This window comes from Numenius arquata, chromosome Z, assembly GCF_964106895.1.
Source record: "Numenius arquata chromosome Z, bNumArq3.hap1.1, whole genome shotgun sequence".
Classification (NCBI taxonomy): domain Eukaryota; kingdom Metazoa; phylum Chordata; class Aves; order Charadriiformes; family Scolopacidae; genus Numenius; species Numenius arquata.
In genome coordinates this window covers 14,982,768-15,000,436 of record NC_133616.1, presented here as the reverse complement: position 1 = coordinate 15,000,436, position 17,669 = coordinate 14,982,768, and the positions used below count along the sequence as shown (strand labels likewise).

The following is a 17,669-nucleotide window of genomic DNA, read 5'->3' as shown; positions in this document are numbered from 1 at the left end:
AGCCTTACCAAGGCTGAGTCACTGGCCACCAAAGTAAATAATTACCACAACTCACCCTCCTGTGCTTAGTTGGCATGCGAGGCTCAGTCCATAGTAGGAAGTTATTATACAACATAATGTAACATATACAGGAGCTAGAATAAGTTAGGAACAATATGTTGGGATCTTCATAGACCTGTTGAGAGGTAATTTCATGTCAGCCTTCAAATAGCATCACAACTTGGCTCTGTGCCAGTAACAAGGATCACATTTTTTCAGGTATTTGTATTAAAAGGAACATGGGTGTTCCTGAAATAGAAGCAGAGAATATAAGGTCCTGTTTTAAGTGTTTTACTTGTTCCTATTCCTATGGAAATTTTTTAACTGATTTCTAGATTTAATTTTGTCTGCAATCCAAGATGTTTCTTGAATTGTAGAAATATCATCAGTGGATCTATGAGTATAACAAGGTGTTTAATCTCAGTCCTGGGTTATAGTAAAGACATCAAAAGACCGGTTTATAAAATCAATTAAAGTTATTAAAAGCACTTGCTTGATTTTTAAGGAGACTAAAATGACAAGAAGTTCAGTAAGACAGTTCACACGTGTAGAACCAGCCAAGCACTTGGTAGCACTGGATGTAAAATACGTTCAAGAACAGGATTGTGTCTCATATGAGGAGAGGCTGAAAGAGCTGGGTTTGTTCAGCCTGGTAAAGGGAAGGCTCAGATGGGAGGGTATAAAGAAGATGGAGCCAGGCTCTTTCCAGTGGTGCAAGAGGTAATGGTCACAGGCTGAAACACATGAAATTCTGTCTGAACATCAGGAAATACTTTTTTACTGTGAGGGTGATCAAGTAAGGGAACAGGTTGCCCAAAGAGGTGGTGGAGTCTCCATGGATGCTGGGACTGCCCAGGGAAGTGGTTGAATCGCCATCCCTGGAGGTATTTAGAAGACAGGTAGACGTGGTGCTTAGGGATGTGGTTTAGTGGTGGTTTTGGCAGTGTTAGGTTAATGGTTGGACTCGATGATCTGAAAGGTCCGTTCCAACCTAGACGATTCTATGACTGCGCTAAAATATGTCACAAGACTGCAGGTTAGCTAAGAAAGGGAGCTTGCCTCATGATTCCTGGACTCTGCACAGAAAATTCTCCTGCTGTAGTTGGGAAGTAAATAAAGGTGAAGTTAACTTGACGCTAGCAGAGGAGAGTTTGGGTCAAGATACGAAACAAATCTGAGATTTGTAATTGTGTAGACAAATGGAGACTCAAGCTATGGCTGCTTGGAATGAGACATTTCTCTGAAAGTTTTCAAAGATCATAAAAACAATTCAATTCCTGATTCTGAACCTTCTGTTAAAATCATCCCTTTACAATGATCTTTAAAATTTTCTCTGCCTAATTACATAGTTTCATTCATTTAGATGGATACATTAAAACAACAATGGTGGAGATTGATTATGATTCTTTAAGAAGAAAGCAACAACCAGCTACCAGAGCTGCTGTGAAACATTCAGAGAGTGATCAAGAAGTGTATGATGATGTTGGAGAGCAGGACAGTATTAGCAGGTATGTATTGTATGTATTAGCAAGTATGTATTGCAACAACAAAGCAGACTCTTGTCACAAAAGAACAGCCATTTATAGCAGAAACATCTAACAGAGCAATTCAAACTGAAATAGTCAGAGGAACAAGAATGTATTCTGGAATCTAACACCTTTAAGTACTCATACTCAGGAGGAATCCAATAGGATGAGGACCTACAGCTTTGCAGCCCAAAAGAGAGCAAAAGGCAAAATATGCAGGATTACAAATCACCTGCGGGAAGTGCGGTTCTCTTCCCTCCCTCTCTTTTCTTGTTCTGTCTTTTGAAGTCACATTCTGCCCTTACTAACATGCAAGAATAAAATGGCTCTAAAAGCAATGTCAACACTCACTGCACTGGAGAACTCCTGACCACCCTCATTGATCTCAAACTATGAGCCTTACTGCCTCTTTCCTTTTGAAGAGAAGGGACTTCTGGAGGCATGACTAAGATGGCCCTTCAGAAGAGAGTGTGGCTAATGTGTTTAGTCCTGAAAAATAAGGCCTATAAAACCCCATGAGCTGGGTATGAGCTATACTTTTTTGACTTAATCAGAAGCTTCTCCTCTACGGCACAGTCTCACGTGTATTGGCAATGCAGTGCTGTGCTGCAGACTCCCTACTTCAATGTGCCATATTTTTCACATCAAATAGATCTGCAGCTAGAGAATTGCCATCTCCAGCAGCGTATCAAACTTGCTGGCAGGGAAATATCCTAGTGATCTTGTGACAAGACTCAAAGGCTATCACATGACCCAATATGACGGTGGTACCTCTGTTACCCCACCTCACACAAAAGTCCACTTCTGTCATGTGATGGAACAAACTAGTGCTCATTCTCCATTACATGTCCTGATGTGCAGAAACACATACCTCAGGATTCAGATCACAGATCTGCATATGGGCATAGAGGATTTCAAAGTGTAGGACAACCACCTGGAAACTCTCAGCCATTACACCTGCTCTTACTGCTTCCCAGTACCTTACCTTCGAGGCCTGGCTGGAATAAAGGGACTGCAGCCATCTAGCTGCTGGTTGCAGCTGATCATCAGCTGCTAGAACGTCCCCATGAGCTCTAAAAGCAGCACTTGGAAAGATCTGCCTTCAGGCTGGCATTCTTCAAGCAACCAACACAGTTTTGCATCTGATATTTTTCCAGGTTGCTCAGTGTCAGTTTTCCTCCCTGCACATTGGTGTATGACCTGACCTACACATACAGTCTCACAGCATCATAGCCTAGCTGGAAGAGTTGCTTTAGTTGTTCTAGGTTTTAGGTAATCCGAGCATTAGGTACTTCATTGTAGAAGTATCTTTGGCCAATCCTTTTCACTATGGCAAGCATTACAGTTAGCCACCTCAATGCAAGGAATTTAGAAAATGTATTGAATTCAAAAGCAAACAAGAATGCTTACACTGTTGCATATTAAAATAACAGTGTAAGGAACTTGGAATGATGAATGAATGGCTCGGATTCATTAAATCCTTTCAGCTGTATTTTGACATTTTTATCTTCTGTAGTGATTAATAGCATTCTGTTCAGCTCATGAGCATGAATTGTTGGAAGGTCTGACATACATCAACATGTTTTGAAACCACTGTAAGAACACCATACTAAAAAGAAAGCCTCTTGACCAAATAATTTTATCTCATTATCAGTAGTATTATTAATATTGCAAAATTAATAAGTGACTAGGGCTGTTGTATTTCAGGATTTCTTGGTGCAAGAGTTTAACAAATATCTTGTTTTGATGTATAAATTTAAGTAAGGTTCTGACCTGGAAATAATCCCTGTTACTCTGAACCTATCAGGTTTTTTTTTCAGTTACTGTTAGTACACTAGGCTAATATGGAATCCTTGAAATGTTAGAAGCATGCAGTTAGAGGTTTAAAGCATTGCCCAATGAAAGCTATTTGAGCAATAAATCCATTTGTTTACCATTTCACCTCAAGAAAATCCCCTCATAAGGGATGAATCTAAATGGTATGGATGCCCTTTCTAGTGTTCAGTCAGATTCTATTCCTGTTGGCATCGTTTGACTACATGACCTCCTGAGATCCCTTCCAACATGAATTATCCTATGATCCTTAGTCATACTTTCTACTTTAGTTTAAAGATATTAACAAGAATATAAAATATATTCTCAATATAGTAAATCATTGTAGCTGTAGATATCTGTTTGTGTTTTCTTGAAAATGACACTATTGGTAGCTAACAGTTGTTAACAATTGCTAACAATTAGGATTGAATGTTCTGTTTGTGTCAAAGTGTGCACCTTCACTGACTTGAAATATCTGCATTGATTTATGCAAACAAAGAATTTGCTTCACAGCTTTACTTATAAAATACTGTCCTTTTTTTCACATCAACTAAAGATGGTACTGATAACTGTCTCTCTTATAACCCCTTGAATTACTGTAAATTATATTTTAAAATTCTCTTTTTTGATTTGTAAGGAATTAATTCCAAGGGGAAAAAAAAAAAAAAAAGTATCTGTTCCTTCTTTACTACTAAAAGTTAATCTTTCCTCATCTAAGAGCAAGTTCCCCTACAAATTACATGACACATTTTCTTCAGCCTTAGTGAGAATGCAGCTGCTATTTGACTGTAAGAAATCGGTGTGTATGTAGTGAAAACAGAGAGAAAGAAAGAACCGGAACATTTAGTTGTTGTCCATACAGAACACACAAGCGTGTGCCTGAGATTCCAGTGCAGAATTTATAGTGGTCATCTGGAAATGCAGAGGAGTGCCAAAGCCAAAATGTTTAGAACAAATAACTGCAAAAATGATGGGTGATCATGGTGTTTTGTTTTTGCAAAGGATAACTGTTTTTATCTAAAATATCTCTCGTTTGCTTTTCCAGTCAGAGTGGTGGTCCAAGTGGAGCTGGAAGTAAGTTCTACATACACTTTTGGGGGAGAGTTATTTCTATTTACTGCTTACCTTCAAATCCAGACCTCTGTAGCTTCCAAATAACACAGTAATTATCCATAAGCATGCTAAATGTTTAGCTACCAGGCAACAAACAAGGAGGTATAGTGGTCAAATTAACTTTCCTTCCACCTATGGAAAGGGTGAGAAAGAAGTTTTGTCTTCAGATACTGTAAATCAGAAGTATGCCAGAAGATGAATAAACTTTATATTTGTGTGTGTGTGTGCGAAGGTAAATCATCCCATAAAACAGCACAGATATACCTGGCAAAATGACCAAGAGGTTTGGGGCAGGAGATAGCCAGTTCTGAAACAGCCAGTAATACTACCTATTAAGGCTGCATTTTGCTGACAGAGTTAAAGGGATCTTCAGGTTCAGCAATACTCTGGAGACCCAACCAGTATGACTGCAGCAGTTTCACACTGTCAAGAACACACATTCAAACTCAGTTTCCTCTTTGGTAGCACATATATTTATGTAGCATTCTCTGTTGATCACAAGAGCACAGCTCATCTTCTCAGCTTAGAGTTTAGATACTAGTCACAGCTGAAGCATCCCCTGGCAGTCCTGCGTGACGCTGCTGCCAGCTAAGTACAGATTTCACTGATCACTCTGACAAGTGGCTAGAATTGGACATGCAAACTGAGCCAACCCTGCACTGAAGAAGGTGGGGCTCAAAGGTCAGAACTGAGACCAAAATGGGAAGCTTACCTTGCATTGCTTCTGACTCCTGTGGGTGAACACAAGATGTCACTTGCTCAGAGTGTTGGTCTGACACCCTCAAACACCACTAGAATCACCCACAAAAATCTAAAAGTCATCAGCCATCATAACGACTGGGGTAAAATCAGCCCTTTAAAATTTCATCGAATACAGTGTAAATGCATTTGTTTACAGTAGTCATGCGCTTGTGATTGGCAGTGCCCAAATGCTGTGGATGGTATTCCAAACTGGGATAAGTCTAAATCACCCTTCTAAAAAATAAGCTGTGCCGGTTTACAGTAATTCCATTTGGAAGTATATTGCACAGCCTGCACACACATCTGACATACTTAAAAGGCCGGTAATGAATATCTTATTCAGCAGCATTAAATATAATTGCATTAATTCACTGTTTGATCTGTTAAAGAGATGTTCCCACCTCCTCCTTCTGATCAAGAAATTTATGATGGGATTGATGATGAAGATGATGCAACTAAGTAAGTTTTTTATATCATTTAAATAATTTGTTTCTTTAACAAAGTGTTTTCATTTCAGTTTTTAGTATTTTTGAATTAGGTATAATAATTAGCAAGTATTAGGATGATCAGCAAGTAGGTACACATCAGGATGGTTTAATGAATCTAAGAAAAAGGGTTCTTTGGTGTTTTGGAGAAGTTTTGCCCTGTAATTAATTTTGGTATGTCAGCAAAATCAGCTACAATCATGAAAATCCCCAAATCCCTAACTAGACAGACTAGCTCTGAAATGAAAATAACAAATGAAAACGTTAGCTTGCTGAGTAACACCATGAAAACAATAAGGCACTAGATTAATATCTATACCTACAAATATATCTCAATATCTACAAATGACCTAGCATACATATTTCTACTTTAGCATTTTAGTGTTTAGCTTTCAGGTAAGTGTCCTCACCCTTGTGACATATACATTGTTGGCACTAATGAGAATCATGTGCATCAGTGGAGAATTTAAACTGGTCCTTTTAAAAAGAATGTTACATTTTACATTGTGATAATTGCATGCATACTCCAAAGGTCTGTATCGCAGGATGAAGATAAGAATGGTATCTGGTCCTGGGGAATCTTGAAGATGTTAAAGGTCAAAGATGGCAAAAAGAAAAGTGTACGAGAAAAGACAACCAAAGTCAATGGGGCAGAAGATAATGGAGATTTGTTGTAAGATTCTGCCAGGAAATCACAGTGCACATTAACTAATTCTAACAAAGCATCGATCACATGCTACTAACATGTTCTCACAGCAGTCTAATGAATCGTGCATCAAATTGCAGCTCAGAATAGTACTTTTGTGCAAAAACACTGACCTCCTTTCTTTTCATCTGCAAACAGTAATTACTCTCTTAACAAGCTGTATTTGTTGCACAAGTCTGGTAATTAAAATGCACCAAATTTTTTTTTTTTAATGAATAACCCCAAAATAATCCATCATCTTTGTGCCACCCTAGTGATGTAGGTTTGATATATCCTCAGTTAAAATGTACTTTGCTCATCAGTACCACGTAGCTGAGATAAACTGGTAAATCTAATCTCATTAATCCAAATTTTAGGAATAATATGCCAAATAGAAAATGCAAGGATTGTCCTCTACCCATCTTGCTTAGAGGTTAGATCAGCAACTGGTGTTTTTACCACCATCTTCTTTCATTCAGTTCTGAACCAGTTTACTTTGATTCAGTGCTACATTTAGTCCATGAATATTGCTTGTATCAGTGGAGTTTCCAAATATCTGGAGATTACCCGGAGCCCTTGTGTTGCAATTTTTTAAAATTATTTAAATGATGCAAAAGACTATTAATGTGATATAAATACTTAATGAGCATCTTTTTTTTTTTTTTTTTTTTTCAGCATGTCTCCTTCAACAAAGCAGTTTGGAAAAGGTAATTAATAGCCTATTGTTCAGCCTCCATATTGATTCCTGATCCTTTTTCTGTATATATTACTCTGTATCACTCTAGTCACAAAAATACATCCAAGGAAGGAAACAGGATTTCCCATTGCTTACCCAGTTCTAGCAAACAGACTTCAAATATTGTCACTAATTTGGCTACAGACAAGGAGAAACAAATACATTGCAAGCTCTCTAGAAAAAAAGTTAATGTATTTTAAAAGAAGTCATGATTTTTCTATGTGAGATTTCCACTAGTTCATTTTATTTGGCATTAAGTATGAACAGATACACTTGCAAAGAAACACTTAATGCAAGACTTCAAACATTAAAAGACATGCTTGTTGTTATTTTTATCATTCGCAATGTCTTTGTAAGATAACATATACTCATAAATATCATCTCAGCCATGGAATAAAAAGCAAGTTCTTATAATTTTTGAGGCTCTTGCCAGAACTGAGTTCTAAACCTTTTATATCCTATTGTGATTTTTCTATCTGTTGATTTGATGAGTTGAACAATTACTTCCTCTCTACAAATATGCTGAATGTGATTCAATGTGATTTTTGGGGTAAGAATTCTTTTCACTGCTTTGGCACTGCAAGCTGGCCTAAAAAATTACATACATGTGATTCATATCCACTTCCAAGCAATGCTGCATTGAGCAGAGTGCTATAGAAGTACTTGAGTGTACATTAACATTGAACTCCAAAAATATACTTTGATGCAATGCAGTGGGAAATGGTCTAATTAAAATGAAGATTAAAGGCTATTGCATTAGCCAACATGTGCTAAAACCTGCTTCAGTTTAAGAAGATTAAAATACCAGTGAATACCTATTATTATTAATAAAGAGTCTTACTCTGAAAATGTTGGCTTTGCACAGTACATTATGCAAAACAGAGAACCCACAGTTACTATAGACGATAAATGACTACCGTTCTTGCTGCCATTTCTTGCCAATTTAGCTACACTACCATAGATTGTACCACTATGTATTCACTACTCAAGGACTGCATAATAATTTTCCATTCTTTTGAACACTATTGTTTCAGATTGTGGAGACAATGATGTTTATGATGACGTAGATTCTTCAGACTTCCCTCCTCCACCGCCTGAAGTCAAGCAAGTGAAAATAGGAATTACTCCCCTGATTAGAAATCTGTAATACACTGTGAAACATTTGCAAAGTATTTACTAGAGGCATATTGCTACTAATGTATGCATTATTTGGTGTTGTTAGGTTTTGTAGTTCTCCTAGCCCTGCTGTTGACAATGGCAGTCGAAAGTTCCCTGCCTCTGGTTTTATTATTGAAATAATAATTATATTATAGAATAAATAAGCATGCTTTGAATTTCAACAAATTTAGTCCCTCATGGACAAGAGGTAGAAATTAATGCATGGCCTAAAGGTACTTCATTGTAGATTCTCTGCATGCAGTCCTCTTCTTATCAAAATCTGGGGACTGTTAGGATAAGTCCTTGATCCCAGCTGCTGTACTATTTTAAGAGAAAAGGAGATAGTGCTCTGTGTTATAAGTATGTAATACATCTGGAGGTGTGAAGTTCAACTTGGAGAACTCCTATCCCTGGACCAGGAAGTTATGGGCCTCTCTGGAGCACAGATGTGTTATGAGCACAGATGCATCTGTGAAGATGACTGCAGCGTGTCATATTCTGCTGTCACTAACTCCACTCAGGTGGAGCTACAGAATGCACTACAATAATCTAGCCTGGAGGCATTAAATCAGAGAGCACTTTGAACTGTGTACCCTAAGGAAAAGGCATAGCCCTCCTAACCTAAATCTAGGTTAGTTCACACACACACACACACACATTCATCATCAGTGAAACTGTGATCCACAACTCTTACAGAGATCAGGAACGATCAAAATGTAGAGTCAGACTTTACAGCTACAGCATCATGAAGGGCAGATAAGGCATGAAAGCTTTCCATACTTATTGGCCTAAGTCAACAGTATCAGGGATGTGGAAAAACCAACAGAACTTGAAATGGGTCATGTAATGCAGATTACCTGATGTAGCAAGGTCTTCTCTGGGAACATAGGACTAACACAGCTACTGTAGAAAAGGCTAAGACGTTCCAGCTGCCTCCACAGTGGGGCACATGTTTTTCAGCCTACTGCCCAAAGATACATAGGCTTCATGAAAATTGCTCCTTGCCTAGAGATTCTAAAGTGATGGGCATCATTTACCTAAATTATTTTTGGTTCTCATTGCTTTACCCACCAGATACTTCAAATAATTTTCCATATTCATTTATGTGATAGATATATTAACATTAGAATTCATTAAAAGAGAAATGTAGGAAAGACAACCCCAACATTTTATTTCTTTTGAAATCAAATCTGTATTGTATTATCCATATTAGTTTTGTAGAGAAACAAAAACATACTAAAGACACATGGAGGCAAATGCATTTTCACTAAAATTATCGGAAAAGTTGGCAATACCTCAGATGTGTTGCTAATTTTGTTTTCACCTGTAACCTCCTGTTTTAGTTCATCAAAATCAGCAAGCCTTGGAAAACATAAACCAGATGAAAAAGATGCACAAAAGCTTAAAAAGATGGAAAAAGAAGAGAAAGAGTTCAGAAAAAAGTTCAAAGTAAGTTTTGTTTGTATAAAATATAAAGATTAAAATATCTTTATGGTGTCTTCTAATTTGTATTCTCTAATTTATAAATAATACATTTTGCCTTTGAAAGGTAAAGTATTACTACTTGTAAAAATACTGTGATCTGAGCATTTGTAAGTCCAAATGGTGAGCATGGGCACATACCATAAACAACTATTTGCCTAATTTTCAAAAATTTAGTAATAAAGGGGAATATGTTGGTCTAAAAGCTGCATGTTCATAAGCTTTACATGGATGGTTTTTAACCAGTATATCTTTATTTTATTTTTACAGTTTGAAGGTGAAATTAAAGTTCTTTACTCTACCACCACAGTCCAGGATTTGCCCCAGAGAAGATGGGGACCTAAAGACTTACAAGTTAAACCAGGGGAGTCACTTGAAATTATAGAAAGTACAGATGATACCAAGGTCCTGTGCAGGAATGTAGAAGGAAAATGTAAGTTTTATTAAAAAGCTGCAGTATAAATCAAATTGTCAGAGAATGATTGAGTCAGGACATGTGAAAAACCCTTTTCCCTTTCATATCAGGCAGAGCCTAATACTCATCTTTTTCCTTACTTGGTGGTTGACAAGAGGTAGATCGTTATTGTTACTGTGTTTTAAGAGCAGCTTGCCTTAAAAAAATTAAAACTCCAATACACAAGAGATACCAAATGTGAGAAAAGGACATCATAGTTATGTAAATCTTGCTTTGCATCAACTAATATTAGCAGATGTTTTTTATTGCTTCTGTCTCCCTCTATTTGCCAAAAAGAGTATAGCTGTAATACCCCACAGAACCTAGTAAAAGTTAAATCCTTGCTGCATCTCTGGGAAGCGCTTGCCCATTGATTGCAACCAAGGGAAAATCAATAACAATATTCTTACTATGGACTGCCAGAGATGGAGTTTAATCTTTTCAACAGGTTGGGGCAGAAACTGCTTAGGATTCTTCCCCCTAGCTCCCAGCTGATCCAAGGCATATATCCTTGTTGGCATGACTGCTTGTTTTGGGAGCCGCACGAGGATTTTCCGTGTTTCTCTGAAACCCTTGACCAGAGCATGCGTTGGCAGAAGTTTTTGCATTTTTCAAGAAGTCTGGACCATCTTCTTTTGGTTTCAATTTCTTAATGTCCTTCTATTAAAATGCTTCTCAAATCTCCTAATGAAAATTCACTTTATGTAGGAAAAGACTACGTTCAAAGTAGCAGCATCCTTCCGCTCACCTTTACTTTTTACCTCTGACCTATGTAGAAGACTGTCCAATGCCATAAGCCTCTGAAGGGGACTCAGTAATTTTCCTTCTATTCTTTTTTCCCCTCTATACTAATCTGTTACAGTATGGAGTGTAGCCTTCTTCCTGGCAGGCCTGCAGGGTGAGGAAGAATTTCTTGCATAACAACACATATGTTTTTCAAAATATGGATTGCACTCATGTAGCCACTTCCCAAAGAGCAGCTTTCAAGGCTGCCCTTTTTGAACCAAGCTAATAATAAAGTAGAAAGTAGTTTATGTCGGTTGTTTTCCTCACATAGTCTTCAAAGCCTTTCAAATGGTGACAGGAGCTACTGCTTTCCTATGCATAAAAGAGCAAAACAAATAAAAATATGCTCCCTGAAAACCTGTGAATAGATCTCTGTCAATTTTCACCATAATTAGTGCAGTTTGAATCCGACTTTAGTTAAGTGCATGACATGTTTGTTTATTTGCTCTTGTTGCTCTAGTTCCTCATATCTTGAAGCTATGATTTTAAATTTTGAAGGCCAGATAGACTGAAAATCAACAATTAGAGATGGTTTTGTTACTTTCTTGTACATGAATTCTTCCATTTGATTGTTAACTTATGAAGCACTTCCACAGCTTTCTGGCTCTACCAGCAGTTAAATGAAATTACAAATTATATTATAAAGTCTTCCCACCTTTTTAAGCAAGGGCTGGTGATTTTAGGAATATATTCTGCTATCACTTACTTTAATTGTTATGAAATGATTTGAAATTTCAAAAGTGGAATGAGGAACTGATTCTCATTTACCTTCTCAAATTCCTTCTTACTATTGCCTTGGTCTGACCCATGTACCTTTTGAAATACACAGAAGACTTCAATTCGCTTCCGTAGATTTTGCTTAAACATTAGATTACAAATGGACTTCAGTACCTGAAAATTTAAGTTGTGTCCTCTCCAGGTTTCCTTTACAGTGTCAGTGTAGCTGACCTGATGTGCTCACAGCTTTCAGTGGTGCTCAGTACTCAAGATGGAACATGCTTACCCTCTGTGCCGTTCCCTATTATGGAAGCCACATAAATATGAATAAATTAGTAAGAAACTGAAACTTTAGATGTGTAATTTTGGATTAGCAAATTTGATAGAGTGTGAGATCAGCAGGGACTGCATCTGCCACAAATGTAGGGGCTAGGGCCTGTGAGAAGAACCTAGATCATGCTTTGCAGTGAGAGAAGGACTGGCATATGCACGCCTGGCTTGCAAGCCCCCTGTGTTTATGCACCATGACTGTGAGCAAAGACATTTCGCTTTCATGTATTTCACTTGAGAAAATTAGGAGAATAAACAGAGAAGATTAGGTGAATCAAATGATTTTAAATTATTCCCAGTGAAACTTCATGGACTTACTGGACTCTGCTTAAAGAGAATTTTAAAAAGATTACATCTTTTAAAAAAAAAATCAATTTCCATGCCTTTATCCCAGATAATAAAATCTGAGGAAAGAAAACCGGGCTAAGAATATCCTGAATAGACAGAGCTTTCCCTATGTGTACTGACTTGCAACAGGCCTGAGAAAACAGGCAGATGACTGAAAATCTGCATTGGGTTCTTTGACCATTGAAGATTACCTGCAGTTTAACAGCTGCTAAAGAGAAATATTATCACATGAAATTAATGCCTTTTTATACAACCCTCAGCTCTAGCATAAGATAGTTTTCTTTAAAAATGCAGTGTTTTTAATGTATTTTGACTTTCAACAGAGCAAATTGCTAATCTACTTTATCTATAGCAATTAATACAGCATATTCTGCAAAAAAAAAAATATTTACCTTTGAGATTTATAGCAATATCTGATATCTATCTATTTTAAGATGGAAATATGCCAAGTTAAAATTAATTATGGAAATTTTTCTTTATGAAGAAAAGCTGTATATAAGAAATAGTTATTTATTACTATTTGGATAATAACCTTGTCAGATACATTTTCCAATATCCAAGGTATCATAGGACATGTTTATATATCAAAACATTGATCAGTTGAAGACTCTGATAGTTCAGCAACTTTTCGAAACAGTACTGGTCATTGTGTCTGATGCCAGTTTACAAGGGAAGGTTTCCCCAACTAGTAAGTAACAGATCTTGGAACAGGAAATTTCAGTTAGAATAAACTTAGGGCTTGGATGTAAAAAAGGCTTAACACAAAATATGACATTCGTTAGCTGGACATTACTATGCATTTAAAAAAAGAAAAGATACTTTCTTGTCTTAAGTATCAGAAAAGAGAAATTCATGTGAAGGAGGGAATAACTCCAAGGTAAAACAGTAAGACCTGGGGATTCATCTAGACTGACCTGAAGGATCACCACCAGAAATAATGGCAGAAAACAGATACTTTCTGTACTATATAATGGTTACTCTAAGTACGTGGAGCTCCAAGAACTGAAGGAACTTTACAACTCAAGCTAATAAATTTATTCTAAAACGTATCATTTTAGTGTGACCATTTAAGCCTCCTAATGAATATAATAAAGGAAACTTAGTAATTTCAAATATAGCACAAGATCACATTTCTCCTTCAGAACTGTCATAATTTTGTACCAACATACTAATGTTTACCTACAAATATGTAAGTATTGTTATGGATTTCTCCTTGCTTGTACCAATTGACAAGTATTTCAGTAGATGTCTTTTACGAAAGATACTCGATTTTTTCAAGACATTAAACCTATTGAGGAAGAATACGTATAGTTTTATCTGATTTCATTAGTAATGTGACAGAGTAATAGAATAATTCTCTAGTGAGTAGATATTCTAAGGTATTTCCATTATATATAAAACCAGTTCTTATCAATATGATACAGTTAAAATTTTTTAAACAATTACAGCTAATGGTAATTAATTGGTTTATTCATCTTGAAAAACATTTTTGTCTTTGTAGGAAACTATACATATTTCAGTTATTTATTATTATAAATATTATTATGTGGTTATTACTATACCACACTTTTGTGGTATAGTTTGTGAACTCTCCAATATTTTATGTCAATACCTATTGTTTTACATCCCTCTCATGCAACCAGGAAACTGAAATATAAGATGAAAACCTAATCTTGTATAACCTGTATTACCATTTCCTCCTTTCAGCAGTAGTTTTGTACACAATGGAAACTATTGCAACGAAACAAGAGAAATGGCATTTTATGAGTATGTAAAGTACCCGGCACAGTAGCTATCTAACTGGTCTTGGAGCTACTGTAGTATTCTGATTCCCTATCTAAGGCACCACATTGTACTAAACAAGCAGATAAAAATAATTAAAACCAAAATTTTTAAAAACGTTAAAAGCAAAATTTTCCTTGAGTACATATCTACTGTATATTGTTATCCATCTATTGTGTCTTTCTGTCTGAAATACATAAAATAGAAAAAGTGCGTAACACTAGTGCTAGCAACAGAAGAAATAACATGAATATTTAAATTTAACTTAAATACCTATATATTTCAATTTTACAGATGGCTATGTTCTGAGAAGCAATTTAGTTCAGAAGTAAGTACAAAGTGATCCTTTTGAAAAATTTGTTACAACGCTCAGTTTTGTTCTAAACTGTCTGTTAAATAAAAGTGAAATGTAATCATTTTAGTATGTCATTCGAGTCCTGCAAATTGAGTTATTTTTATGGAGTTTAGATTTCTCAAGAATTAGTCATATACATCCACGCTGGAAATTTTCCAGGGCCCCATTCCTCATTACTTAACCATAAACTCTTGTTTAAACCATGAAAAATTACATAAATTAAGCATTATTTGTACTAGAATCTATTACTGAAGTGCACAGTAATGCGATTAAGTGTATTGATGCCATTTTCAAATGTTCAACTAAAATGGACCAATTTTTCTTTAGGTTTATTTTTATTTCAGTTTTATTGGGATTGAATAGATTTGGCTCAGTGTGCTCCAAATAGTTGCATGGAGCTCAGCATTTAGGTTCTAATCCAAAATTCTCGTCAGACATAGCCTTTCCACTTTCTTCAATCGGCTTTATGTTAGACTCTTAAATATCAAATCATATGTCACTTTTAGAATTGAAGCCTGCAAACACTTATACACACATTTAACTTATATATAAACAGTCTTACTGACCTCCATAGGCATGTTTGTGTATCTACATGACATATTTTGAAAATTCCCATGCATGGAATATTCATTCCTATAGACATTACCTAAATTCATTATCTAAAAAGCTGCCCCTCCGAAACCATTACAGCATTCTCAAGTACAGAAAGAAGTAAGAATTTCAACGGCATACTGATTTTTTTTAATCATCTTTTCCAGTTTTCATTTAAAAAAATCAGTATTTCATTTTTTATGGTAATATTTCTATAAGTTTGTTAGAGTAGCTACTTAAAAACTTAATTAAAAAATCCAACCTCTTAATAAAGCAAGCCTTTCATGTTAGAAAGAAATGTATCCAGCTCTACTCTTCACTGAAAATCCTTTGACCATCTTGTTCAACACTGTTCTGTTACCACAAACGTTGCACTTTCCTAATTAGCAATTGAACTATTTTGTATCTACATGCAAATAGTAATATATATCTGATGTCTCTGTTTTTAAATATATTATTTTTCTTGCTTTAACTTACAGTGATGGAGAGATTTACGATGATATTGGTGACGGTACGTTGAACATTTCAAACAATACAGTAACTAGATTGAATTACATCAAACAACTTTATCCTTGAGTATAACACAATACTAATATTTTTGCATTATATTTCCATTTCAGATTGCATATATGATAATGACTGATGCAGAATTCTATCCAACTACAAGCTTCATTAAAGATCAAAATCTATTTCTGACTTCCTAATTGTGAAAGCAAGAGAAGTCACTAAAGCTGATAACAAGTTAAATTGTTTACACTCTTCTAAATGTACAATTAATCTTTTTTAGGATTTCAGGGCTTTGCCATCCCTTGCTTTGTATGACATTCATAATGGCATTTATATGACAAATTAAAATTCAGGGAATATGAGCTAAAGTTAAGGTTATTGTTTTCCACTTCTTTTCCACATTTGTGACAGTCCATGTAAAAATTGTTCGTCAATTACCTATACCCAAAGAGGCGAGTTCAGATCTATGAAGGATACAGAGGGCAACAAACCCTGGCAACAGTTTTACTCTGGTTCTGGTCTATTAAACACCAGGGACTGCCACTCTGGGGCGGATAGTATCCTGAAAAGAAATGCTTCCTTTGGTGATAACATCCTGTTGTGAAAACAGGAAATCAAAAGTGGGCATCAGAGAAGACAATACATTGCTGACCCGCCATTCCAATTGCAATAGCATTAGCTACACTGACATGTACAGCCACGTGCCATTACTGCTGAAGTTTCTTTTTCTACGTGGTACTAATGATAGAATACCATTTTCTAAAATTTATTTGTCCTTTTTTCAAGTACTTTTTGACTAATATTAATAGTAAAAGTAACAATGTCATATGTGTTGCATACATCACTGAGATATAAACCGTAGAAGAGTCTACTTTATAGGGTAGTGTCGCTCAAAATATATTCAGAACATTTAGGTTAAGATTTAATTTCTGTTTACCTTGGAGATATATTGTTGTTGTCACTGTAGTAATTTAGGCATTAAAATGGACCTGTAAACTGATGAAAAACTGGTTGGAAATAACTTCTAGACTAAATACATATGTATAGATACCACACCATTTTGATAGTATCTTTTTCTTTTAAGTACTATATTTTACACTAGACTTGGCTAAATGAGAGTATAGAAAGTAAACATTTCCATGCTTATCCACTGAAGAAACAACATTTACTCCTGAAGATCGTTGGTCATCCTGTTCTCTGAATGAGAAAATAGTAAAATGAATGGATGAATCATAATAATAAATATCACTTTGCACTTATGTATCAAAACTCACTGGAAATCAAAGGGAAGCTCCCAGTAAAGAGGGTGAGCACGTGCAGAATATGGAACATCTATTTGTAACATGTGATGCTTTTGCTGTAGTGCAAGATAATCAAAAACCTGCAACAAGCAACGGGGCTGGATCAGTGTAACCAACTCCTCCTGATAATCAAGTCTCCTACAATCCTCAAGGGAAGTGAGGTACAGTGTACAAACCAGTGCAATGTAGCAAGCTAGCAAGTTCAGCTTATAAAAAAAAAAAAAAAAAAAAAAAGGCTCTGTTAAAGTCAGTGAGTTTTGATTTTGCCTTCAGTGGGGCTGAGATTTCATCTTATACAAGTGCCTTTTATTGATAGTTCAAAATACAGTATATCTCTAAGGAGGTATAATGCTATGGGGATATGAAACATAAAATTAACTGTAGAGATAATAGCCTATAAGCTATTTTATACTGTATTTAAAATCACTGATAATATACTGAAAAGTTATATGCAAACTTGAGTTTCCTGTTCTATATTTGCTTTTCAACCAGTATCCAGGCATACAAATACCAATTTTACGTGTAGACATCAGCACCAGCACCCAAATTTAAACCATGACCTTGTATATTATGCACAATGAATGTGTCTGGCTATTTGGCTACATCACTGCTGATGGTTTATTTATTTTTCAGGGGCATTCAAGAGGGTATCTGCATCAAATTAGCAATATGCCAAAGAACTGAGAGGGAATGCAGATATTTAGAAATACACAAGGAC

The 17,669-nt window shown here is 35.9% G+C and overlaps 1 protein-coding gene across 1 annotated transcript in view; it reads left to right on the top strand.

Moving 5' to 3' along the window:
• FYB1 (FYN binding protein 1) overlaps window positions 1-17,025 on the top strand; it is a 68,369-nt gene extending 51,344 nt beyond the window's left edge. The window contains exons 9-19 of the mRNA XM_074166001.1: window positions 1,403-1,547; window positions 4,426-4,454; window positions 5,624-5,693; window positions 6,252-6,392; window positions 7,080-7,111; window positions 8,175-8,244; window positions 9,642-9,747; window positions 10,051-10,213; window positions 14,492-14,525; window positions 15,623-15,654; window positions 15,764-17,025. Of these exons, the coding sequence (XP_074022102.1) occupies window positions 1,403-1,547; window positions 4,426-4,454; window positions 5,624-5,693; window positions 6,252-6,392; window positions 7,080-7,111; window positions 8,175-8,244; window positions 9,642-9,747; window positions 10,051-10,213; window positions 14,492-14,525; window positions 15,623-15,654; window positions 15,764-15,786 (845 nt within the window). The 3' untranslated portion in view covers window positions 15,787-17,025. The remainder of the gene's footprint in view (window positions 1-1,402; window positions 1,548-4,425; window positions 4,455-5,623; window positions 5,694-6,251; window positions 6,393-7,079; window positions 7,112-8,174; window positions 8,245-9,641; window positions 9,748-10,050; window positions 10,214-14,491; window positions 14,526-15,622; window positions 15,655-15,763) is intronic.
• Window positions 17,026-17,669: the final 644 nt, after the last annotated feature.